General features: G+C 46.1%; 1 protein-coding gene across 1 annotated transcript in view; it reads left to right on the top strand.

Annotated features, from left to right (window-relative positions):
- SNRNP200 (small nuclear ribonucleoprotein U5 subunit 200) overlaps window positions 1-27,489 on the top strand; it is a 468,968-nt gene that overhangs the window by 45,428 nt on the left and 396,051 nt on the right. Inside the window, exon 3 of the mRNA XM_085634342.1 lies at window positions 24,083-24,254. Coding sequence (XP_085490468.1) covers window positions 24,083-24,254 — 172 coding nt within the window. The remainder of the gene's footprint in view (window positions 1-24,082; window positions 24,255-27,489) is intronic.

Genomic DNA, 27,489 nt, shown 5'->3' with positions numbered 1-27,489 from the left:
ATCTCCAACTTTTGGGATCCAGACAGGCCTTTCTGGGACTGCCGGTTTCTCCCCAGTGGTGGTTGGCTTCAGAAACACGTTGCTTTGTTTCGATCTTAGTTCATTTAGATCCTGTAAAACAGCCAAACGATCTTTGATATCAGAGGGTTTATTTTCCACCACTGTGCCTTTACATTCGAGATCAGAAACCCACATTTTTGTCCCAAATAGGACCTCATATGGAGTGACCCCCCCGAACTTCTTGGCAAATTATTTAATGAGCGTTGGACCCCATAAAGATGTTTGACCCACCCATCATCCAAACCTAATACTCTAGCTGTTATAGGCTGCTTTATGTCCCGGTTTTTCCTTACCACAACAGAATTTCCCTCCGGATGAAACAGAGAGGAGTACCGCAATGCTACACCCAAACTGGCCATGGCTTCTTTGTAAGCCCGAGCGCTAAACCCAGGGCCCTGGTCAGAATGTAGTGTGCCAATTGCATATGTGCCGATAAAGACTTGCAAATCTTTCATAACAGTTCGAGCGTCAGCCGAGCGCGGAGGCCACATCCATAGGAACCTTGACTTAGTGTTTGTGGGAATGCATTTGTTATAAAGGACGCCTGCGCGTAGATAGTCTAATGCTGTCTAACAATGGTGTCTGTAATGGGCAGGCTTCTTCATAGTCTGGTGTCTGATGGCGTTCTGCACTACGCTGTCTATTGCAGTCGCTGCAGTCTTTGATAAAGATGTGAATCAGTTTATATACATATATCTACGACGAATGCTACCTCAGTAATATATGCCACGATTGATGTTGCTGTTTTGGTTGTAAAATCTAATAAACAGAGTTTAAAAAAAAAAAAAAGATGTGAATCAGTGTATTCATTCCAGGCCACCAGTACATCTTTTTTAATGTCAATATTGTTTTAGAGATCCCCTGATGTGACAGACCCTCCCTAAGATGTGCTTCATAAATCAAAGCTGCTCTACGTTCCATGTTTGAAAGTACCCTATCCCCCACTCCAGGGATTCGAGCAAATGGAACGGTGTTCGCATCACTTACATAAGAGTACTTGAGTGGAAATTTCTTTGGTAACGCTGCACCACTGCCTTTGCTTGAAGCGTTGAAAGCCAACAATGTCTCACTGTCTATTCTCGTTTTTGAACGAGTGATCGCAGCTACGGAAGCCGTCTGAACAGTCCCCTTTGCGGCTTTATCAGCCAATGAATTCCCTGCAATGTTGATGACTCAGCATGTGTATCACGTGAGCTTTTGGTAGTTCGTTTCTCAACGCGTTTTATGCTTTATTGTGCCACCTTTTTCATCTTTGAATCCGTTTTGAAGCCAATTCTGTAAATATCAATTATATGACTGGACACAGTAAAAGAAATTGCACGTTATAAGTGTGGGGAATTCGCGATCTGTATTCTCAAGTGCCAGCTTGAATGCTTGTAGTTCAGCTCACTGAGCTGTACAATCTCCTAGAGATTGAGTTTTAGTGACCATTGGTCGGAAGTTACCATCGCGCATGCAACCTTTAACGATTGCGCACGCTGCACTGTAAGCTTGCTTACTCCCTGTAGCGGGTTGTGCTGATCCGTCAGTATAAATTATAAATTCGTACTGATCGAGGGGCAGAATTTCAGTGGGCAGAGAACATTCATGTTCATATTGCAGGAACGCTTGTGTTTTTAAATCAGGATCAAAAACATATTCAACATCTGTTGCAGCAAGAGAATTAACCCATTCTATCCATCTAGGATGTAAAGCTTTTGCATTTGGAATGCTCGCTTTTGTAACCGCCTATAAGGCTGGTACTGGAGTCACGACAGTAATGCGTTTCCCCAGAGCTAGTGCTCTTTCTTTTGCTACAAAAGGGGGTGGTGATGGACTGAGCATCAGAACCAATCAAACACTCACACCCAGTCAACAGATCTGGGTTTGATCCATCACCGTTCTTTAGCCCACTCTGCCACCCCCTTTTGTACCGCTTTGTTCGCCATAAGTTGGCAGGGTATGCTCAGACGTGAGTCCCTTGCTCACTTTGCCACTGGATTCAAGCAAGCCTGGCTGAAGACGGCTGAAATGCCAGAAACCGGTCCTAGGAAGCTTGTTTCCGGTCCAGGGAAGGCATGGCTTGGCAGTTCGGGCTGGACTGTTCCCATGAGGCACAGGGTCAGACTGATTTGCATATGGCCATGTCTGAACTGGGGTGGCAGAGTGGGCTAAAGACCGGTGATGGATCAAACCCAGATCTGTTGACTGGGTGTGAGTGTTTGATTGGTTCTGATGCTCCGTCCATCACCACCCCCTTTTGTACCGCTTTCTTTTGCTACAGCGGTTTGAACTGCTGTCACTATTTTTTCTGTTGAAGTGAAGCGCATTTCTGCTTGTGTATACAAATGTGATTTGTATGCTATTGGTACTTTTTCATCCTCATTAAATGTTAAATAGGTGAATCCGCATTGATGCGAAATTATTCGGATCACTAAATTGCGTTTATTTACGCGTGTTTGTAAGTGATTTGTTGCTAACATGTTAGCTTGGAGTGAACGCAGGATGTCTGTGTGTTCCTGTGTCCAATGTTTTCTTGAAAAATCAGGTTTGATTAATTAGTGGAGAGGTTTAACCCTTTCTGCGTAATTTAAAATGTAAGTTCGTCCAAAATTTAGGAAACCCAAGATGGATTGTAAATTTTTCAGCGTTTTTGGGGGTTGGAGCAGCGAACACTCTTCTAAAAAGTTAGCTGAAAGGCTTTTGCCTTCACTTGAAAGCTCATATCCTAGGGAAAGGACATTGAGATGGGACATTCAGGATTTTTTAAAGTTGAATTTATAGCCCTCAGAGGCGAAGCCCAGTATAATGGTGCTCACCCTGTTCAAGTGCCTATCCAGGTCATCGTCTGTCAGATAATGTTTTCGACATATGACAATGCCTCGTCATCATAAATTTGTAGTAACTCTGTTACCCTTGCTGAGAATAATCCCGGGCTGTTTTTGAACCCTTGTGGGAGTCGACAAAATTGACTCTGGGTCCCCATTATTGAGAAAGCTGTTAAGTACCTGCTTTCAGGTGCTATGTTGTGACAAAAGAAACCATTTGAAATGTCCAATGTGGTTTTATATTTTTTACGCACAATGTTATTAATTAATGCTGTACTATGTGCATTTTGCACAGCAAATGTTTTGTAACAAGTGTTCATGTGTCTGTAATCCAAAACTAGACGATATGTATTGTCTGGTTTGGATACGGGAAACAAAGGATTGTTCGTTGAGGAGGTGCATGTTTCAATCACCCCTTGGTATTCAAGTTGATCTAAGATCTCCCTGACCTGTTTTTTAGCTTCTTGCTTTATTGGGTACTGCTTTTGTGCAGTAGGTTGATTTTTTTTTTTAAGCTATATTTTGTGGTGAGGTTAGTCCTCATGATTTTTGTATAATGCTGGGGCCTGGGCGACTGCCAATTTCCTGGCATAAGTATATATTAGGTGAATTGGAATATGGTTGGAGAAAGCTGGCCTAATGATGTCCTCGCCATGTGGGCACTCCCTGACAAATTCTGGTGGCCAGTACTGTTCTGCTAGAAGTATATTATAACCCCTTGAAAGTTTTTCCCAAAAGAGTGCTCTCACTTTTCTTGGTATGTCTCCCTGCATCCGGAGTGTTATTTCATATAACTTTTGTGGAGTACTAACCCTGGTGTCTACAGTCTCTACTGTGATGTACTCATTCAAGTCCACTATCTCCAGAAGTTCCTTCAGGTTCTGGCGAGCTATTGTTACTTCTGCTGCACTGTCTGAGCCCTTTCTCCGTTCTTGAGCTGTGTTCTCAGTATTCTCGGCATGTCTGATCATCAGACCTGCTACCTTCTTTTTGGTGAATTGACATTGTGAGTTATTTTTCTGAACCTTTTGATCGTCTTTGGACTTCACGCGTTCTTCTTTGTGATCTGACCGTCCTCTTCTTTCTGATGTCTGTGACGATATCTGAAAGGTACGAGAGGAACGTGTATCAGTATCCTGATACCTGTCAGGTTTTCTTAAATTATCCCTATTCCTGAGGTTATACCGCCTTTCGAGGAGACGTACCTCGGGATTAAGAACGTTTCTCTTTTGAATTTTGTTCATTAGTTTCCCACTTCTTTTTAGAAGATGTAGCATTTTGTTTAATAGAGTCCTTCTCGGGACCTTCACACAGTTTGGCTTCAAAGCTTTCCACCCAAACTGTCTCTGCCTAATTCTGCATAAGAGTTTTCTATTATTCTGGGTAGTTCATGTTGATGTTCTGTTACATCAAGTTCCCTCAAGCGTTGGCGGATCGCCACTGATGCTGCCTCCCCTTTAATATTAGATAATATTATTGTTGAGACCTGGTCGAAGTTTTTCAGTAATTTCATACCTAAATTCAGAGCAGGCTCTGCCCTGTATTCGTTTTGAATTTGTTTCAGGACATCTGGTATTACTGCACTTGACGGAACACCATGTGTTTTAGTATAGATGGCAGCACAGACTTTGCCCCATGTGGTGCAGTCTTCCAGTTGTGGTGTGATCCCCATTGGTAAACAGATTGTTAGGATTCTGTGTTTCTCATAAGGGCTAGTATTTGGAAATACTGCTTCGATTTGAGTAATTTTTTGAGCTATCCAGAATGGAATTTGTTCACGTCTTGTGGGCAGTTTACCCATGAATGCGTATAAAGTCGGTGGAGTAATTTTTAGTGTATACCCCTGTTGAGGCGTTTGATTTGGAATGGTCATTGGTGGTTGGACTGTGAAAGTCCGCATGACACATTGGACTAATTGTCTGTAAATTTTTATTAACGTTTGTAGTTGCGTGAGTAATTCCTCGTCTGACATCTCTTCGATGTCAGGATGAGGTGTGTAGCCGGCTAGAATCGTCCATGTTGCTCCTGGTCTACTTAGTGGACTGAGCCTGGTAATGTTTTTGTGATGTTTTAGGGCACCTTTAAACCAGAGATTATGCTCCTGATATGTGAGTGGAATTTCAATATCCTCGAAAGGAATATATTCCTCAGGTGGTTCATCTTAAAAGAAGTGAAATACTTTGGTTACTGGGTTTGATTCTGGGAATACAATCCATGAATAGAATACCTCTGTCTGAAAGGATTCGTGTGCCTCTTATCACGAAAACCGCTCTCCCACCTCATGGTGTTAGGCCGTGTTTTATAAGTTTTAGCGTGATGGCTCTCCTTATGTTTGGAGGGATGCTTATAACACCCTCATCGGTTTCATTTAAACCTGTAAAATTAAAAGCTGTTATGACTGGGTCAGCCGCAGCTACACTGTTCTCGGTATTCGTATCCCCATTAAGGGACATTGTTTTTTGAAAAATGTAGAACAAGTTTCAAGGAAACAAAGATAAGGTGCACGATATTTTGGAACACTGTATCCTTCAACATTGAACAAATCAAACAGCTAATATATAGGATTTTTGTCCTATTCAGTTTTGGCGGATACTTAACCCTACCCACTCCAGACGTCTTATGGAGTATGTGAGTAGGGGTCTCTGAGAAAAGCACGACTGAGTTACTCAGTATCTAGCGTTAAATTAGTGCCTTGCCAAACGTTGGGCGCCATGTAGTGTAGTTCTCATTTCCCTAATAGGCTCTGCGCATTGGAATAATATACCCTATAGAGTTGGCATAGGACTGAGGTCAGTATGCCCCTATCGAGTGTATTAAACTTAATTACTTTGTGCCAGCTAACTCAGAGGCCACTAAAAACTCCTTGTAAACAAGAAGGGAGTAGTTTCTGGCAACCGCATACTCATGACAACTTTGTTTCCCTTTAGAATCGGAACACACTCGGAATCGTGGAAACAACAGATAGCAGTTTCACTCAGCTAATCGTGCATGCTTAGTTTCTTCAGAGTTGCACAGAAAGAATAGATGGGCGTTTCAATAAAATGATTTATTGAACAGTCTCGTGTAAAAGATATGAGCTGTTACAATCGTAAGACAGTATGCGAGATATATTATGTTCAGTGTAAGCAGTAGAAAAGAAATAATACTGCGCTACCATTCTTTTAGCTATGACACATATATTCATATACATAAATATCATAAGCTAAAATGCGAGTACTCATGAGATGCTTCTCTAACTAGTTCTACCCCAGTGTACCTAACCTAAGTGTAGTACAAGATAAGAAGTAGGTGATGTATTCTATAGTATGGTAGTCTATAGTATGGTATGCCAAGTCTGGTATGCAAATGTCCCTCTAGGTTGTAGTCTGCTCCATACCTTGAGAATGAGAGAGGTGGGAATCTCTTTCCGGGTCTCGAACTCTAACACCCCGCAAAGGGAGTCAGAACACTGGAAGCTGGATTCTCTGCGAGCAGGGATGACAGCGTCTCTTGTCAGTGCGTCAGGCCGGGACACGGCTCCTCTAAAGTCGAGGTCTCCTCCCACTTGCTTGGGCACGGGAAGGTATATTTATACCTGGTAGGTGCCTTGGAATGTTAGCATTGACGTAAAGTCGGGCAGAGGAAGACGTCCGGAATGAACCCTTAAGGAATAGCGGTTCATGCATAATACATGAGTTCTTGGAGAAATCAATAATCCTGTGCTAGGGGAACTCCCAAGAGCTTAAGGGTCTGGTTTCTAAGAACTCGTTGTGACGTTGGGGTGGACGGATGTAGGTGACTATGCCTGTATTTGGATAGCATGGCTAATGCCTAAATAAGGACTGGGATCTTATGCCTATATAAGGGCAATGCGAGTTGTGCCTATATAAGGACATGTTTCAGGAAAACCTATATACAAGGACACATAAAGCGGAATACAGCAGGCACTTAATTCCCAAGAAGACAGCCACATGACCATTAATTAGGTAGAGGTGGGCTTCACTGTAGCAGGGGTTACCTGCACTACACAGTAACTCTCAACACACACACACACACTCTCACACTCAAACTCACTCTCTTTGGTAGGGCAGATAGGACAGAGTGAAGCATTCTTTTTGGTTCGCAAGGCAATAGCAGGTTATTGGTCAATAACGATTAGGGTTATTGTCATTTGCCACTGATATCATGAGGCCACACCATTCTTGCACTCAACTGAATGACCAAGTACTCATTTTTAGGTCGAGGGACCGTCCGGTCTGCCGAAGGCAGAACCGGAAGTCCGGAGATCTTATGATTCTTAGAGTGGCTATTTAGCCCGCCTCTCTTTTTGCCTCTCCTCCATTGGCTGGCTTCCTAAACGGAGGCCAGCCATTGGAGGAGAGAGCCGTCCCTCCAAATAGGCTCCGTCTTTTTCAGATTCGGGGGCGTGTTCCGTGCTCTTCTTTCCACTTTTTAGCCACGCCCTTTTTTAGGCGTGTTTTTCTCTCCTCCAGCCAATGGCAAGAGGAGAGAAAAGAAAAACACGCCCCCGAATCTGATACCGCTGCTGCGTTTCTCCGAGGCATTTCTGCTTCACCTCGGAGAAAGGCAGTGGTTTTAATGGCGTCCTCTCCCCCTGCTCTCGGCTCCCGTGTTCGGCACATATCTTGTTTAATCCATTTGCATGTAGTCAGGCTGAACCGCTGCCCCAGGGATGAATGAGGTCTGGCTGATGTCTGAAACCTGAGCCCCACTCAGCCTGGCATTGAGGGAGGAAGGCTTTGCCGCTACCTGTGCGTGACTCGCTCCTGTGCTGGCAGCATGGACCGGGATGTGTGGGTCCCCCTGCTGTTGCTCGCCTGCCTCCAGCTACCGGGCACCGGCTCCGTCCCTAAAGGTAACGTAACCTGGGCAATGCACCTGAGATATATAAAGCGTATAATACTAGTGTTGCAACCTGTTTCCACTGTCTCCCTTGTTTTGCGTACGTGGGAGCTAAAGCCCACAGTGAGAGAGCCATTTGCCCAGGATCACACAGTGCATAGCCTGGATTACAACCCATGTAAACTGGTTCTACATCGATCTGTTAGGCAGTTTGCTTTGACCTACTCGCGCGCTGCGAATGATTGTTTTAGTGTTTTATAGAGAACGATGTACACTTAGCGGTTTTTAGCTGCTATAGGAGTAAAGTAAATGATTTACGTTATTTATTTTGCATAGAGCTAAACAGGGCTGGAAGACGTGTCAAAGCACTTTCTGGGCGTGGCAGCGCCGAGAGAACAAATACATGGATACATATTTTGAGGTGAATGCGTATATCTTCCTTGGTTGCAGAAGTAATTTATTTGAGCAAAACATTGTATTTTTTATTAAAAGGAATACTGCTATTTCGACCAGTAAGTTTCCAACAAACGACATTATTATCGGCAATCTCTAGAGAGGGGCCTGTCACTTTAACTCCCGAGCAGGAGAGAGCGACACCTGGTTCCTGCATGCGGTGCCCACTGGTTCCTGCAGTTGTGCATTCCATCCCTTCACTTCTGCACCCAGGCTCCCTGCTTCTCAGCATCCTGCGACCCTCCCCCCACATCACTCTCTGTTCGAGGTGTCTAACTCGGTCCTTGGTCCCTGCATGGGGGCCCCAGTGGTCCCTGCGGCTGTGCATCCCGTCCCTGCACTTATGCAACCCCGGCTCCCTGCTTCTCAGCATTCTCACACACACACTCTGCTTTCGAGCTGTTCAACTCGGTCCTTGCTCCCTGCATGGGGTGCCCACTGGTTCCTGCAGCACCCCTGCACTTTGCAAACACGCCCTCTGGTCCTGTTTGCTTCCCCCTCCCACTGCCTTGGTTTCGAGGTGTCCCCACCGTCTCTTGGTCCTTGCATGGGGTGCCCACTGGTTCCGGCAGCATTGAACCCCTGCCCTCTTCACCCACGCCTCCTGGTTCCTCTGCCGCCCGTTACCCCTCCGGTCCTGCTTGTTTCCGCTTCTAGCTCCCCGTTTTCGATGTGATCTAGTCCTTGCTCCCTGCATGGGGTGCCCACTGGTTCCTGCAGCATTGAACCCCTGCCCCCACTTCCCCATGTCCTTCCTGCTCTCCCTCCCTTGTTTTCGAGGTGGCCTGCTCGCCCCCCTTCACCTGCACTTCCGAAGGGGCTGAGTCCACCCCTCCCCCTTGGCCAGTTGGCCGGTGCCCCGCGGCTGGCTTGGCTGCACTTGGAGGGGGTGGGGCGGTGTGTGCCTTCCAGCGCCCTCCGGATCCCTGGACTACGAGTCTCACTCACGTGTTGTCTGTCTCCGGGGAGGGGGTGGCGGTGGCTCCCGAAGGACGGGGGCCAGGGGGTGTGTCTGTGGACGACTAGGATTTGGGGGGGGGGGAGTACCGGGATCCCCCGCTGGTGTCATTTAACCAAAAAGACTCGGATTACAGGATGTTTTAAAGGCTGAACCGGGGAGTCCCTCTACCCTTTAAACGTATTTTGGAAATCTCTGTTTGGTAAATAATAGCCCTTTACATTGTCCCTCCGCTGGCTAAGAGGGTTGGAAGAACTTCAAACAAACAAATCTGAGCATTTGGCGTTATATGGTCTGTAAAGCTTGCGTGATCTGTCTTCACCAAAATGCATCACGATCTGCAACAAAATAATCACGTAACCCCTCCCCCCACACTCTGGGATTTTTGTATTCGAACTGTGCTTTTTTGTTAATTGCATACCACCTTCATCATAGGGAGGCGCAAGGTTTTCTTTGGTTGTACTATTTGTTGCCATATTTTTGCAGTTGGTGTTGGTAGCTCTATTTTGAATGCTGTGTTAGTTATTGACTGTCTGTCGCCTATAATACAGAAACAGTGTTTCCCTCACCCCCTAATGTCTGTGTGTATGTGGCTCTGTGTATTTATGTGTGGCTCTGTGTGTGTGGCTCTGTGTGTGTGTGTGGGTGGCTGTGTGTGTGTGTGGGAAGCTCTATGTATGTGTGTGCCTCTGTGTGTGTGACTCTGTGTGGGTGGCTTTTTGTAGGTGGCCCTATGCGTGGGTGGCTCTGTCTGTCTGTGGGTAACTGTGTGTGTGTGTGTGTGTGTGTGGGTGGCTCTGTGGTTGGCTTTGTGTGTGTGGCTCTGTGTGTGGGTGCAAATGCAATAGGTCTCGCGTTAGAGAGATTAAGCTATTGACATTGTAAATAACAATGCTGTTTCTTTAAATGTTTAAAAAACAAAAATAATGTCATGAGCAATGCCATTAGCTCTAACTTTAACAATGCCGAGACAATTGCATTGTAAATGCTTGTTAGTACTTGATTCTGAGTAGTGTGGTCAAGCAGTCAGTGCTTAGTCGGAGAGGTGATGTGGGGTTAGAAAGTCAGAAACAGTATGTCACTTAAGATAACAGTTAATAATTTGAATGTCAAAAATGTTCTTTCCTTCACTAGAGGTCAGTAAAATGTTCTACGTTTTAGATATTGATTCCTAAAAAAGACCAAGTGTGTCTATTACCTTGTTGGTCATAGTTAACACACTACAAATTTTTCTAGCTCTCTCTTGCTAAGCGCTGTAAATTTACTGTGCATTGATCCGATTGGCCTGTGTTCTTTTAAGGAGGGACCTTCTGGGGAACATGGCTGTGGTTAGAAGCATTCAGCTTGTCAACAATCAGAATAAAAAATAGTGTGACAGAAGTATACAGTATTTTAACTTACATTTCAAGCTCACTTTAGCTCAGAGGCTGAGTTTGCATGTTTTGTTGGTGCCCCCTTGTGGCTCTTCCGAGAGGTGCCTGTGACTCAATCTGGTGTCCGGTCACAGCCCTTGGTCCTAGAATAGAGGGTCCAGTAACCCACTGAGCTCAGGGTTGGGGGTGGGGGCAGTGGTTGGGCCAGAATTCAAACGCACCCTTGTTGTCCCTTTCAAAGACGTTTGGCCAATCTCAGTAATGGTCAGTCACCATTCAACATTTTTCACCGATGGGAGCACAAGAGATTCTATTGAAAAGTTGGCCTTTCACCTGAACAAGGGGATCTTGAGTGAGGATTGGACTTGTGAAAGCTCTGGGTTTCCAATTACTCCTATAACAGATACAATGCCAGTGCTTTCTGAATCAAAGACAATTTAAACCAATTCAAGGCAAGGTTCAAAGTTTAGCTTTCTCATGATCACCAGGGGCGACTGGAGAGGGTACGTATAGGCACCCTATGGGGATGGGGAGAGTCAAGGACTATGCAGACTCAGCATTTTCCATTATTAAGAGAATGAAGCCGCTCCAGTCGGTGATTATGGTTCAAGGGCGGGTGGCAAGAGTGACTTTGCAGTTCTTTGGCAGTGTCAGTCCATTAGGTTGCTAAAGACATTTAGAGACATTAAAAAAGTTGATCTAGGAATGCATTCTGACCCTTCCTTATAATTGGCTTAGTATTTTGTAACTCACATTTTCTTGCTTTCTATTTGCTGGCTCTATTTGATGTAAGTTGTCCAACTTGAGTTCATCCCTGCCGTCGCTCAAACCTTGTTTACTACATTCTTCTACAACCGCGCTTTCTGTACACAGACCTTTACTCTTTTTTTTTTTTTTTAAACAATTTTTATTGATAATAAAAGGGCATCGGGTTAAGACAGCATACATGTATCTGAGGTTAGGCAAAACAACATCCTGACTGCGATTCACAACATATTCAGGCTCCGGGACACACTTTTCACTGATCCTCGCCAGTGTATCTTCTGCTATATTTGCGACGTCCTTGCAGGGACAAGGAGACAGGAAAAATAAGCATTTGGTCCAGCTACAGGGACGTCCTATCATGACGCGGAGGCCCCCACAGTCCCTCCCAGCCTGTTCATCAACTTGCACCTTTCCCTCCGCAATTCCACCGTGGGAGAAATACAGATATCACCCCTATATTTGTTCCACTTTCCCCATTTGTGGTCCCACTTTTTGGGGCAACCTCTCCCTTTGAACAACGTTTTTTCGGCAATCATGGCATAATCCATATCAGTCGCCCAGTCCCTGAGACGTGGCGTCTCCCCCGACCCCCACTTCTGGGCAATATTACGTTTGGCAATTGCCCATCCCATCGTGGCCCATGCTTGCTCCGCTTGTGAGAGGTCGGTTGCCTCCCAAATATTAAGGAGACATAGTTTGGGGGCTGGATGAATAGGTTTACCACACACTCTGGTCAGCTGTCGGGTGACCTCTGTCCAATACTGTTGTATGTGCGGGCAGTCCCAGATGATGTGTGTGAATGTGCCGGTCTGGTTACATCGCCGGAGGCACAGCGGGTCCAGTATTCTACCCAACCTAAACAGTAATTTGGCGTAAAAATAGACCCTGTGAAGCACTTTAAGCTGTACCAGTCGGAGTCGCATAGGAACCGCCACTTCTCTGGGAGAAGCGAGGGCCTCTCTCCAATCCTAGTCTTCAATCCCCCCCAGATCATGTTGCCAGCTTGACCTTAATATCAGTTTTGGGTCAGTTTGGTTATTGACACATCTTTTATATGTATGGGAGATGGCTTTACGGTCCATAGGATCTAACAATAGCCGATCCTCTAGAGGGGAGGAGTCCGGTAGAGGGGCATCCCGCGACAGGGCCGAATCAATAGCATGGCTAATTTGAAGGTACCGAAAAGTCTCCGACGGCGCAAGGTGGTACTTAGCTTGAAGCTCAGTAAATATGGCCTTTCTCCCCTTCACCCACATCTCGTACCCTAGAGATCCCGATCATGTCCCATTTATCAATTCCTGGACATGTACTGAGGCGACCCAATATATCCGTGAGGCGACCCAATATATCCGGTTCCCACAACGGAGTGGCCTTGGTGAGACGGTTATGCCACCCCAACTTTCGCTGAATTCCGTGCCACACCTCCACTGTACAAGCCGTGGCGCCAGTCAACTGTAGCTTCCGATGCTTCGTATACAGTGCCCTATTGTAACCTCCCCATGAGCCAATGACCCGTCCTGAAATTAGGACCGTCATGTGGTCCAAACACCCATCGGTTGATGGCCGTCAACTGCGACGCCTGATAGTAGAGGCGTAAATCCGGCAGCCCTATACCTCCATCATACCATCCCATGGTGAGATTGTTAATGGCTATCTGTGGAGGTCGACTCTCCCACAGCAACCCCCGCACCACCTCCTCGACTTGCAAAAAATAGGAGTTGGGTACCGGATTAGGAGCATTTTCCAAAGCGTAGAGAGAGCGCGGGAGGGCGAGCATTTCAAACAGGACAGACCTTCAATCTTGTTCTTATCTTGTCATGTTTTCTGAGCATTCAAAAACAGGGGTCAAATATCAAGCTGTGTCTTCAGAGGGAGCTTGGTGTTTCCTTTGCCTTCACGGAGTTCAAGGTGAGAGAGTTTATAGGGAAGCGGAATGCAGATTATCCCCTCCCATGGACCCAGTTTGTGCCTCTCCAATGCTCCAGTTTTCGAGGCTGTAACATAACCCTTAAACAATAATTTACGTAATATTTGGATGACAAATGTTTATTTTAGCTACATAGGGGGTTACTGCTTTTAACCTAGATCTTTTTTTTTACTTGGAGTTCATAAATTGTATTACAGTGAGCTATGAAGGACATGTGTGACTCATACACCTTGTAACCCTCACTGTTTTATGCAACAAGCAGCTTGTACATTGATTTACATACTTTTATGATTTATTGTCAATGCATATTATGTATGCTATGTAACAAGCTCTGACACCCCTCACTGGAATAAGTAGCGCTATAAAATAGTGGTACATGTATTGTTATTTGTACAAATGCTGGGACACACCAACACATCTGACACTCTCTTACAGGGCAGTAACTTCTCTTGTTAACAGGACTGAACAAAGTTTAAAGCATCTTTAGCACCAAATTCATGTTACAGTGATCAACACAAAATACAACTGACAAAATAAAAGCACAAGCTAAAACAGACAAAAAGGCAATGCACATTCGTGTAGCAGATGCAACGTGTAAATCACTGTATTCTAATTGTTACAGAAAACGAAGAGGATTACAGAGTGTAGGAGTCGCATGTCCTCCATACTAGTAGACCCTATATTTAAAAGTGCTTGGTTTCGAGAAGCAGTGACTCGGGATTCGAAACGCTGTATAGTGCTTGGAGTTGAGTTCACTAATACAAATGTATTTCTAAACAAAAAACATTTTACATGATGAATTGCAAAAAACAAAAGTATCTGTGACAAAAGCAGAAGCCCACTAAGTGATCCATTTAAAATACATTTCAGTGATATGCACTACTTCAAATACTCATGTTCAGCGCGTCTGCTGTACAGAAAACACTTTTGTTTGATTTAATAGACTAAACATTAGCTCCATATAGAATGCAAATCTAGCCACTTATAAGATACACTTGACTGCAGACTTGCCTTTTAATTCATTCAATCTATTGTCATCGGGGCTTGGCCAGGAATGTCCCTCACATCATGTTTAAAAACTATCACTTTTAATAAATACATAACAAAAGCATAAAATAGCAGTCTACTGTTATTTGCAATCAGCAGATTTTACATTGAAATGGCCAAATAATTATTTGTCACTGACATGTGTATTTAAAACTATATAGTGTACAATGCTTGGAAATAAAGTTTATGCAAACATGTCCTGATTTGTTTTACTCCAATTTAAATCTTTGTTTGCATCCACTTCTGAATTACAAAAAAAAGTTATTTCATAATTTCTGATCTGTGTGTACTGTTCATTTACAAGCAGTTCAACTGTTGTTGTAGAGAAAAAAACGAACATTTTATTGCATTTTCTTTCACAATTATTGTCAAAAAGCTCACTTGACAAAAAGCACCAACTGTAAAAAGAGAAGGAAAAGTAAACCCCATTTTCCAGGAACACATGAGCAACAATTAGTAAAAAGACAAACTGACATTTGACCTTTGTCTTTGAGCAGTTGGCAAATGTGTCGAGATAAAAAAAGATTTAAATGCGTTTTAATTGCTGATTCACTTTCTGAACAAAAAGAACACCTGTTTCTTCCAGCTTAAGTTTACTCGCAGGGTCGAGTAAGTGCTAAAAATAGCTCGACCTGCTAAAATTCCCTCCCAATTGAGTGGAGGAGAGTGGATTTTTCTAGGCCTGCACTCTACTCTTTGCTACTCTACTCTAGGCCACTCTACGCCATGCCACTCAACACCACGTCACTCCATTCTACTCTATGCCGCTCCATTTTACTCTAGCCCACTCTGCTCCACACAATGCCGCTCCACACCAATCTACTCTATGGCACTCTATTCCATGCCACTACAAGCCACTTTACTCCAGTCCACAAAATGCCACTCCACTCTAGTTTACTCTGTACTACTCCCCACAATGCCACTCTGTGCCATGTCACTCTAGTTTACACCATTCTCTACTTTATGCCACTCCACTGTACTGTATGCCACTCCACTGTACTCTACGTCACTCTACTCTGCTCCATGTCACTCTACTCTGTCAATGGACTTTACACCACTCTACTCCATTCTACGTCACCCCATTCTACTCTATGCCACTCCATTGCACACAATGCCACTCCACTCTATGCCTCGCCACATTGTGCCACACTGTACATGCCACTCCACTTTACCCAACGGCACTCTACCCCACTCTACCCCACTGCATTCTACTCTACACCACTCCTTTCTATTCTACATCACTTCACTCCACACAGTGCAGCTCTACTCTTATGCCACACTACTCTGTGCCATGTCACTCCCTCATACTCTAATCTGCCACTCCATTCTAAATCCCTTTAGTCTACACCGCTCCATGCCACTCCGTTCACTCCTCTTTATGCCACTACACTGTACTTAACGCCACTGTGCTCTACGCCACTCTACTCTGTCACTGTACTGTACACTGCTGTACTTTATGCCACACTACTCTACCCCAGTCCATTCTACTCTACACCACTCCATTCTACTCTACGCCACTCTATTGCACACTAGGCCACTCAACTCTATGCCACTCCTCTACATTTTTCATTTTTTTAATTTACTTTATTTATAATGCGCATGAATCCTCCCCGAAGGGGTATCTCCGCACTATGGGGAACATGGCAGACAGTAGAGAACAAGAGACCTAGACTCGGGAGAGCTCTGTTTTAAGACGTTTTCTAAAAAAGAAGATCAACTGAACATTTTCGAAGATGTATCTGCAGTTGATTCCAAGAATAGAGGGTCAAATAGAAGAAGACCTTGCCACCTGTACGGGCTTTCCTGAAACAGGGAGTTACAAGCAGGGATTTTTCTCCTGAGCTAAGGGATCTATTAGAATGGTAAGTGATATGTTTTTCAGTTAAATAACCGGGACCTCTGCCATTCAAAGCTTTGTGTACAATTCAACAAATCTTGAATATGACTCTTGCGTATCAGTAACCAATGGAGTTAACGCAAGAGGGGGACGGAGGCATTTCTAGTAGGTAAATTCCTAACAAGATTGTTCCCTGCTCAGAAGGGCATTGCAGTAGTCCAGGCGGCTCGTCACATGTGCCTGAATAAGCGTTTAACGCACATAGAGAAGGAGAGGGCAAACTCTGCGCAACAAGCTCAACATATGGAAACAGGAACCAGCGGTGGCCACCACCCGATCCTTCATGGTAAGGTTCCGGTCTAGACAGACGCCCATGCTTTTAATCACCGTCTTAGGAGTGGGGCAGTGCCCATCTCAGAGGGCCACGATTCGGGAGACCAGAGCGAAAGGGCATCCCCGAAGAGCATGATCTGTTTTCCCAGCATTCAGCTGAAGAACATTTTCCGTCATCCAAGAAGCGATTACGATCATACCCTCTGAGAAACTAGACTGGATGTTTGGGGTATTTCTGTCAATTAAGAGTTGGAGCGGACTGTCATCGGCATATGAGATCGGAATAAAGCTGAATTCTCCAAGTATTTTAACAAGGGGGTGCCACATAAATGCATAAATGTTCAATAGAGTGAGACAGAGACAGGAACCCTGTGGTACTCCCTTGTGAAGCTCCATTGTTTGAGAACAGAAGGATCCAAGATTGATAGTCTGTGTACGATGGGATAGGAAGCTGGAGAACCAAGTCAAGGCTAGTCCACAGATCCCAATCTCTTCAAGTGTCTAGAGAAAATTAAATGGGATACAGTGTCAAAAGCTGCTGACAGATCTAGCAGCGCCCGCTGAACAGTCTGATCATTATCCAGGAAGTGTCTAATATGTCTATAACAGCAATCAGTGCTGATTCCGTGCTCTACATTGGTCTGAAACCTGATTGTGAGGGATCAAGGCATCCCGAGGACTCAATATGCCAACATGCCACTCTGTGTTACACTACACATGCCACTCTATTCCACTCTGCCACTCTACTCAACTCTACTTTACCCCAGGCCATACTACTCTAAACCAATCCATTCTATTCTACATCACTCCCCACAATGCCACTCTACTCTATGCCACTCTGCGCCATGCCACTCTCTACCATTCTACACACTACTTTATGCCACTCTACAGTATGCCATTCCACTGTACTCTACGCCACTCTGTCACTATACTCTTCTTTGTCACTCTGCTCCACGTCACTCTACCCTGCTCCCCGTCACTCTGCCCTGCTCCCCGTCACTCTGCCCTGCTCCCCGTCACTCTGCCCTGCTCCCCGTCACTCTGCCCTGCTCCCCGTCACTCTGCCCTGCTCCCCGTCACTCTGCCCTGCTCCCCGTCGCTCTGCCCTGCTACACGTCACTCTGCTCTGCTACACGTCACTCTACTCTGTCAATGTACTTTACATCACTCTACTCTGCTCCATTCTACTCTACGCCACTCTATTGCACAGAATACCACTCTTCGCCTCTATACTCTGTGCCACACTACTCATGCCACTCTACACCACTTTACTCAACGGCACTCTACACCACTCTACTCAACTCCACTTTTAGCACTACTGCATTTTTCTCTACACCACGCCGCACTGCGCTACTCTACTCTATGCCACTCTACGCCGCTTTACTCTACACCACACCACTCTACGCCACGCTACTCCATTCACTCCTCTTTATGCCAATCTAGTCTACCCTACCCCAGTCCATTCCACTCTACACCACTCCATTCTACTCTATGCCACTCTATTGCACTCAATGCCACTCTAAGTCACTCAACTCTTTGCATCTCCACTACATGCCATTTGCCACTCCACCAACGTCACTCTACCCCACTCCATTCTACTCTGCACCACTCCATTCTATTCTACATCACTCCACACAATGCCACTTTACTGTACGCCATGCCACTCCACCCTACTGTGCCACTCCACGCTGCTCTACTCCATGCTGTGCCACTCCACTCTATGCCACTTTACTTCATGCCACCCCACTCACTCCGCTTTGTCACTTCATTGTACTCTACGCCACTCCACTCTCACTGTACTCTACGCCACTGTACTTTACACCTCTCTACTCTATGCCACTCTGTTGCACACGGTGCCACTCTTTGCCACTTCACTACATGCCACTCTGTGCCACAGTAAACATGCCACTCCACCTGATGCCACTCCTCACCACTCTGTGCCACGCCACTCTATGCAACTCCACTCTACCCCACTCCATTCTACTCTTCACCACTCCATTCTATTTAGCTACGCTCAACACAATGCCATTCTACTCTGCCATTCCACCCTACTCTGCCACTCTGTGCCACACAATGCCACTCTACGCCATGCCACTCAGTGCCACTCCAGTCTCCGCCATTCTACTCCACTCAACACTACGCTGCAGCACCCTACTCTATGCCACTCCACTGCACGCCAGTCTACACTGCGCCACTCCATGCCCACTCTACCCTAGTCCACGCACGCAGTGCCACTCTACACCACCCCACTCTAGGTCATGCTACTCTATGGAATGCCAATGTGTGACACTCTACTCTGTACTACTCCACCACGCCACTCCACACTACTGCACTCCACTCTAAGCCACACCACTCTACTCAATGCCACTCTACTCCACCCCATTTTACACTATTCTGCTCTATTCTATGCCACTCTCCGCTATACTACGCCTCTCTACTCTACGCCTCTCTACTCTACGCCTCTCTACTCTACGCCTCTCTACTCTACGCCTCTCTACTCTACGCCTCTCTACTCTACGCCTCTCTACTCTACGCCACTCTACTCTACGCCACTCTACTCTACGCCACTCTACTCTACGCCACTCCACTCTACGCCACTCCACTCTACGCCACTCCACTCTACGCCACTCCACTCTACGCCACCCCACTCTACGCCACCCCACTCTACGCCACCCCACTCTACGCCACCCCACTCTACGCCACCCCACTCTACGCCACCCCACTCTACGCCACCCCACTCTACGCCACCCCACTCTACGCCACCCCACTCTACGCCACCCCACTCTACGCCACTCCACTCTACGCCACTCCACTCTACGCCACTCCACTCTACGCCACTCCACTCTACGCCACTCCACTCTACGCCACTCCACTCTACGCCACTCCACTCTACGCCACTCCACTCTACGCCACTCCACTCTACGCCACTCCACTCTACGCCACTCCACGCCACTCCACTCTACGCCACGCCACTCCACCCTACGCCACTCCACCCTACGCCACTCCACTCTACGCCACGCCACTCTACGCCACGCCACTCTACGCCACGCCACTCTACGCCACGCCACTCTACGCCACGCCACTCTACGCCACGCCACTCTACGCCACGCCACTATACGCCACGCCACTCTACGCCACTCCATACAGTGCCACTCTATGGCACTCCATACAGTGCCACTCTATGGCACTCCATACAGTGCCACTCTATGGCACTCCATACAGTGCCACTCTATGGCACTCCATACAGTGCCACTCTATGGCACTCCATACAGTGCCACTCTATGGCACTCCATACAGTGCCACTCTATGGCACTCCATACAGTGCCACTCTATGGCACTCTGCACAGCTCCAGTCTATGCAACCCTACTGTACTCTACTCTACGCCACCCCACACTACCCTATACCACACTACTCTGTGCCACTCCACTCTTTGTTACTCCACAGCATTCTGCGCCACTCTCCTCTGTGCTGCACGTCTAACTCATAGCCATGCTAAACAGCAACCACGCTGCCGTACAACTCAGCTAAAAGACGTTGGCAAAGCAAATAGCTCTCACATAGACGAGACCTATTGGCTTTGCCAATGCTTGTTTTTGAGATGTCCTCCAAGTAGGTCCTCTAATAGCTTTTCTATGCATTCCAGGTGACCCCTTGCTGCTGTTGGTTACTATCCTATGGCAGGCACACTCAAGCTGCCCAGGCAGACTGGTAAGAGAATTCTTCTCTCCAAGGGTCCAGCAACAAGACCTTTCCACAGCCTTCCCAGACATTTTCACAGTCTGGAGGGAGGGTGACTACCATGCTGTAGTTTGACTCCTGAATCTTCCATATACTTAGTTCATGCATCGGTGTACATGGCCTCCTTGACGTCCAGTTGGATTCTCTGGTTAAAGCAGCCAATACTGAAGGAAAGTGCATCGTTTTGTCATGGTCAACCCCCACTGGTACTTATATTTTTCGACTGATGTGCACTGGGGTCCTGCTAACCAGGCCCTAGTGCCAGTGCTCCTTCCCTAAAACAAGGTAAAATAGTCTAATTGTAATGCAGTTTGCAAACACTTTAGCACCCCTGTAAGTCCATAGTAAGTGGTACACCTGGTACCTAAGGCATGGGTACCAAAGAGGGTCCCTAAGGGCTGCACAATGTATTCTGCCACCCTGAGGGATCCACATACAAATTGCATGCAGCCTACCATTGCAGACTGCGTGTCAAGGTGCAAACCATGAGTGAAAGCACGCCATGGCACATTCACTTTGTGCTGTGCTATAGTCACTGCATGTAATGTATGCAAGTCACCCCTAAAGCAGGCCTTGTAGCCCTAATGCAGGGTGCATTATATTACATGTGAGGGCATATCTGGATGAGAAGATATGTCCCTGTGCTGTGTAGTTCAATTACTAGATGACACAAGTGAACAGAGAAGCCACCTTAAGTAATTGTACTGGGCACTGGTCATTATGAGTTCCCTAGCTACATGATGTTGTTAGTGAAACCTATGGTGTTTGGTATCAAACACCTCGTCTTAATAAATCTCTTCTGTTGCCAGTACAATATTTATTATCACATGCCCCCAGAGGGCAACTTAGAGGTGCTCCCTGAAAAACCTACCACTGTCCAGTGTGCTGACTGACTGCTATGGTCCAGCCTGCCACCACAGACCTGTTTCTTTTCCCCTGCAGGTGAGAGCCCACTCTCTCGGAGGCCAGAAACAATGTCTGCTCTGAAGGAAAGTGTTCACACCTCCTTCAGCAGGAAGGCTAGTGATTTAGCATATCAAGGCCGGGTGCTTCAGAGCCCCTGCAGCCTTTGATAGGCGACCCCAGCTTCCCCAAGACCTGGGAGATGCCACCCCTTTGCCCTGAGGCCAATTTGGCACCAGGACAGGTAGGAAATTAGCTATGTAGTAGGCGTGTTGCACCACCAGGCTAGTCACTACCCTATGGTGGGCTACCTGATATGCTCCATGAAAGAAGGATTCCCCATCTGGCTTTGATGGAATTAGTAACTCTGGGACAGGGTTATGCCCACTCCCCACAGGAAGTGGTCATATAGAGGGTGTAGTGACCCCAATGGTAAGTAGACCATTGGATACTTCCCTTCCCCTAACTCCCCTAAATTCAGTATTTAGGTGGCCCCCTGACACCAGGAACTCTAATTCGCCTGACTTAAAGAAGATGGACAAAGAAGAGCCAAAGAATGCAAGAACTGTGAAGCAGCTGTATACTTCGTGCCAAACCCTTACTGCCTGCTGCTATCCTGACAATTGCAAAGACCTGACTCGTTCTGCAGCTGTGCATCCTCCAAAAGCCTTGGAGGGCTGCCTGCACTTCGCCAACCAGCCAGTATCTCCCTTGAAATGGAGGAACTACTTTCCTGCAGGCACCAACCGTATCGACCGGGTACACGTTCTGTCAACCCCCGGGTCCACCAAGGAAGCAGCACCCCATGAGAAGGTCTCTGTGCTCCAGGAGGTCAGATCGGTATCACTGCCAAGTTTGGAGATGCCAGGACCCCCAGGAGCCACCCTGCACCAATACTTGTGTTACAAGAGTCCTTGCCACAGTCAAGGCTTGTTTAGTGCACAGTCCGGACACCAACCCCGCCAAGACATACATACTGAGCCCCCTCTGGATTCTGCCAGACTGGTCCCCCAGTCTCCATTTGCAGCCTATTTCTTGTTACACATTTTCCCATTGACTTGAGTGGTACCCTTGTTATCAGCACCTCTGCACCCGGACATACCAGGGCAGGCAAACTGCTGGTGGTTCTAAGGACCTTGGCCCCTACTTACCCCACGTCCAGAATAACAACCCTGTAACTTGATTGCAAGTACTCCTATGCAGTGTATGTTTCTCCCATAGTATAGCAGTACTGCGTTCAAGGGTCATGCCTCAAATCTGACAACTGTATTTCTTTTTTAATTTATATTTTTTATTTGGAGAGAATTTGCATAATATAAAGATCACACAGATTCATAAGCAATTTACACATATAAGGCTACACCTAACATCTAATTGCTAGGCAGGGGCTTATTTAAATATTTCATATAAAGTCCTTCCTGGAAAACAGGACTCAGGCGGTTCGCCTCGGTCCTTTTACGGCCCCTAAGCTAGCCACCTCCTGCGGGGTACCACAGGGCTAGTCCCTGTCTCCACTTCTGTTCAACTTATATCTCAAACCATTGGTTCACTCACTAAAAAATAGAAAGGTTACTACTTTCAACTATGCTGATGATCTTCAGCTAGTGTTCACTTTGGACTCTGCTGACTCAGTTGCTGAATTTCAAGCCACCATGCTTCATATTCAACGGTGGATGGACCTCAACCACCTTAAACTTAACCCAGGCAAGACTGAATTGATTCTGCCTGGGCAGAGTGAGAATCTATGGGGCCACCACTACTGGCCTACCAATCTAGGACCCCCCCCCCCCCAACCCCTCATCTACCGTGAAGAGCTTAGGGGTTACCATTGATGCGGACCGGTCTCTTAAAGGACAGGTCAGTACGGTGGTCTCCTCTTGTTTCTTTCACTTGCGTAAAATTCGCAAGATCGCCCATTTGCTATCTCACTCCGCACTTATTCAAATTGTCATCGGCTTGGTCCTTTCACGTCTTGACTTTTCCAATTCCATCTACCTTGGCCTGCCCCTGTTCCTACTTAACAGTCTCCAATTGGTGCAGAACCAGGCCGCAAGGCTAATCTTTAAACAACCTAACTGGCATTCTGCTAGTCCCTGGCTATTCAAACTTCACTAGCTCCCTATGGCCCAACGTATAGCATTCAAGACTGGTTGTCTGATATTCAAAGCATTATATTGCAGAAGTCCCAAATTTATTAGCTGCATGATCTCTAAACATATCCCCCGGCGTAACCTGCGTTCTGCCCATCTCCATCTTCTGACGCTCCCCCCCCCTTCAAGCTTAAACGTCAAGGGGGCCGTATGTTCTCCCACCTTGCCCCCAAATTCTGGAACTCCATACCCCTAGCAATCAGGAGCAGTGATAACCTGCTAGGCTTTAGGAAAGCTCTTAAAACCTGGTTATTCACGCAAGCTTATGCATAGGTCCTCCCACTGCCAACAGCACTCAAGTTTAGCGCCATGAAACCTTTTGGTGTACGTGCGCTTTATAAGTTCTTTATAACATAACATAACAGAGCTGTCTGGAGAATTTACAAGGGCAAAATGGCACAGCTTCAAACATCCATTCAGAATAATTTAGGGTCAAAATATATAATTAGAGTAATCTTTTGGTCTGTACCCCAGTATGTACTCCAATCTGATTTCATTGTGAATATTTTCTAATGAATTATAAACGGGAAGTGTTTGGTAAATTGAACTATTAGGACTTTTCAATCATGTTATCACACAAGTGACATCACCTGGTCCCATTGGATTGCAGGAGTGGCATATAGCTTTTTATAATTTTTGGTTTGTTTATGGCTGTCGCTGGTGAGACCCCAGGCCGTCTGTTCTTTTGTTGTGATGGTAGGGATAATTCCTTGATGGAATCTGTCCTGGAGAGATATTACAGAGGAACGGCTATGGGTGAATTGACCATGATCTCTGCATCATTTTCTAACTACCTTTAGGTTAAAGCTCCCATGCAGTAGCTAATTAGGTTGGTCTTAGCTATGCCTTCTCACTTTCTCTGCTTTTTTTTCTTTACCCACCTGCTAGGAGAAGAAAGAGAGACGAAGACCGGCATGATATGAACAAGATGAAAGGCTTCACTCTGCTGTCGGAAGGCATTGATGAAATGGTAGGGATCATCTATAAACCCAAGACCAAAGAGACGCGTGAGACCTATGAGGTGCTGCTCAGCTTCATCCAGGCCGCTCTGGGAGATCAGGTGAGTGGTCCTTTGACATAAGGAATCAGCAGTCAAATGTATTTCTTTTTATTTATGAAGTTTTATGTAGAGTGAACTTGACCCAAGTGGCTATCGGAGTGCTTTACAAATAGTCATGAATAAATGAGAAGGAGACAAGTAAGGCCCAAAAAAAAAAACCATGGTCGTGACAGATACTGGCAGTCACCTGTGAGCTAGTGGAGGAGGACCAGTATAACGTAAAGCCAAAAGGTCTATATACAAGAGCATAAATAAGCTATAAATCATGGGCGATGAATACAAGAAAATGTTCAGGAACGATACAGGATGTTGCAGCGCCAAACTGGGAGAGGAAGTCCGGACAGTGCCTGACTGACAATGGCTAATTTCTAGGTAAAAAAATGTATTCATTAGTAAAGCTTTCACTACATTTTTGAAAGAGACTGTTGAGGGATTCAGTCTGGTTTCAGGAGGCAGGGAGTTCCAGATTCTCATGGCAGGATCAGAGAAGGCATGTTATACGTTTTCTTTCTTTGAATTTTTTTTGGGTTTTAGCAGCAAGGTTCTGGAGCTCCTAGAAGATCTGCAACCGCAAGATAGTTCAAGTTTTTGTGCGAGGTTTAGAGGGGTTTTGAAGTGAAGACTTTATAGGTCATGCAGGCCGGTTTTAGTTGTATCCTGGCCTCATATGGGAGCCAGTTTAGGGATTTTTAATCCGGAGAGAAATGGTTGCTTTTTTTGGATCCTGTAATGAGCCTTGCAGCAGAGTTCAGCGAGGCCCTAAGAGGAGCCAACTTGTAGCTAGGTAGACTGCAAAGTGTTGCGCTGCCCTACTCCAACCTTGAAATGACTAAGGCTTGCACAGCATACTTGAAGTCATCATGGGGGAGGAAGGGTTTTATTTTTCTTTGGATGCTCAGTGGGAAGGGCACTCCTTTGGTGGCTGAGCTGATGTATTCCTGCATGTTCAAGTTCTTATCTAGTATTATTCCCAGAGATCTTGTAGAGTCTGTTGTGTGGTATGCCGTCTAGAGCCGGTAGATGTTTCATATATACTTCAGTAATGGGAGAATGCTTAGGTCGGGAGATTAGGAGGAATTGTGTTTTGAGGAAAAGAAGTTTGAGATGGTTGGAGGTCAGCCAGTTTTGTGTTGGGTTGTGTTGAGTGACCTGATATCATGAGGGGGAGAGATTTTCAGGTCCAATTTGGTGTCATCAGCATACATGTGATAGTGGATGTTAGATGCTTTGAAGATTTTAGTTAGAGCCCCCTTGAACAAGTTGAAGAGCGTGGGTGATAACGAGGACCTCTGAAGGACCCCTAATGTGAATGGAGTGGAATTGGAAAGGGACTGGTTGACTTTAATTCTTTGTTTTCTGTTGTGGAGAAATGAGGCAAATCAATTTAACACTGACCTAAATGATGGGGCATAGCGACTCTCTGCCTTTTGTAAATAGCAACCTGACATAAGAGATCATGTCACCGACATTGACTGCCAGCCTTATATCTAATGAGTTCTCACAGGGCTCCTCCTTTTTAGGTTTCGCCTAGGCAGCGCATGCGCTGTCCCGAAGACACATGTAGTATCTAAGATGTGGGCTTCAAAAAAACACCCAACTTTTTGATTGGTTACTCTTACTGTCCATTAGAAATACTTGCTTATCATTGGTGAATAAACTCAGTAGTCCCTCCTTTTGGTCTGCCCTGGAGATTGCCCCAGCTACATGAAACCTTTCACTATGGGCCATATGTTTTCCTTCAGTGCACTACTTTGTATTTCGCTCAGTACTTGCTGCTGCTCCCAGTTCACTTTATATCTGTGCCCTTCCCAGAACACCTCCCGCGCCTTGCAGCTCGTTTGTATTCTAAACAGCTGCTTTTTGCTCCATCTCATGAGCTGCTGCTGCCTCCATTTTATACATCCTACCCCCCTCCCTATCATTGAGATGTGGGTCTTCCTCACAGGAGCCAAATAGGAAGCTTATGACACAGGGCAGTGGGTTTGTGCGCTTACAGTGAGACTCCTATGCACCCTGTGGTCTCGGCGCAGACTCGGAATAAATGGGCTACTGTGAGCTTGGTAATATTTGTAAAAATTATTGCAAACTGTGCGCTAATACTAAAAATAAAACATGTGATAGTTATTAGTTATGTCATTCACCGCCAAGAGGCCCTGGTGCCATTTAAATCATTGCAACCAAAATATTCACGATTCTGAACTAACACGAAGCGCAGTAGCAACAAACATCAAATATTGCTTTCACTTCCAGGTCTCCCACGCTCTCTCCCCACCCACCTCCCCTTTTCACAGCAGATGACAACCCTGATTCCACACAGAAATCATCATACTGTGGCACTGTTATCAGCAGCTCCTGGGCGAGATATTAACAGGCACTCCTATGGGCGGGCCCTTTCACATTCTGCAACAATGGTGGCCGCTCACCTTGTACTTCAGAGAAAAAAGCTGGGCTGCTGGCCCCAGACACTGTCATATGGGCACTGAAGATAGGTCAGTGACATGTGATGATGGGGTTGGGGCTGGCTCCAGACACCGTCCTGTGGGCATTAAAACCATTTCTGTGGCATATGGTGGCTGGGCCGGGCTGGGTCCAAGGACATTGCTATGGGTACTGAAGACATGACTGTGGCATGTGGTGAAGGGTTTGGGGCTGGTTACAAACACCGTCCTGTGGGCATTGTAGGCATGTCTGTCGCATGTGATGGCTCTGCCGGTCTGGATCCAAGGACATGCATATGGGTAATGAAGACATGCCTATGGCATGTGAGGGGGGGCTGGTTCCAGAGCTGCAGAAAAGCTCATTTTGGTGAGATGTTTTGAAGTTTTTGGAAGTGGGGGGGGCCAACTGCCTTGTTCCGTCACATGACATTGCCCCTCTCATTTGAGGCAGCTTTCTATAGGGGGCATCTTGTGGAACAAAATCCCCATCAGAGGTTTAGGCAATAACGGAGGTCTGTTGTTAACGTGCAGGTCTACCGGCTCTTGTCTTGGAGGTGTTTACCCAGCCTTTCATCCTCTCAATGTCGATAAAGTTCCTAACGTCTAGTGGGTGATAAACAACACCTATTGTTTAAACTATTGCAAAACTGTGACAATAAGCATAGTTTGTTATAAATAAAGAGGATTGCAACAATACAGGTAGTCATTATAACAACAAGTCCCATGTCAAAAAACATAATTTATTACACAGAGGATCGCAACAATATAGGTAATTATTGTAACAACAAGCTTGATGT

Source organism: Triturus cristatus, chromosome 11, assembly GCF_964204655.1.
Source record: "Triturus cristatus chromosome 11, aTriCri1.1, whole genome shotgun sequence".
Lineage (NCBI taxonomy): Eukaryota > Metazoa > Chordata > Amphibia > Caudata > Salamandridae > Triturus > Triturus cristatus.
Note: the sequence above shows the minus strand (reverse complement) of the source record. Positions and strands in the feature narration are given on the sequence as shown.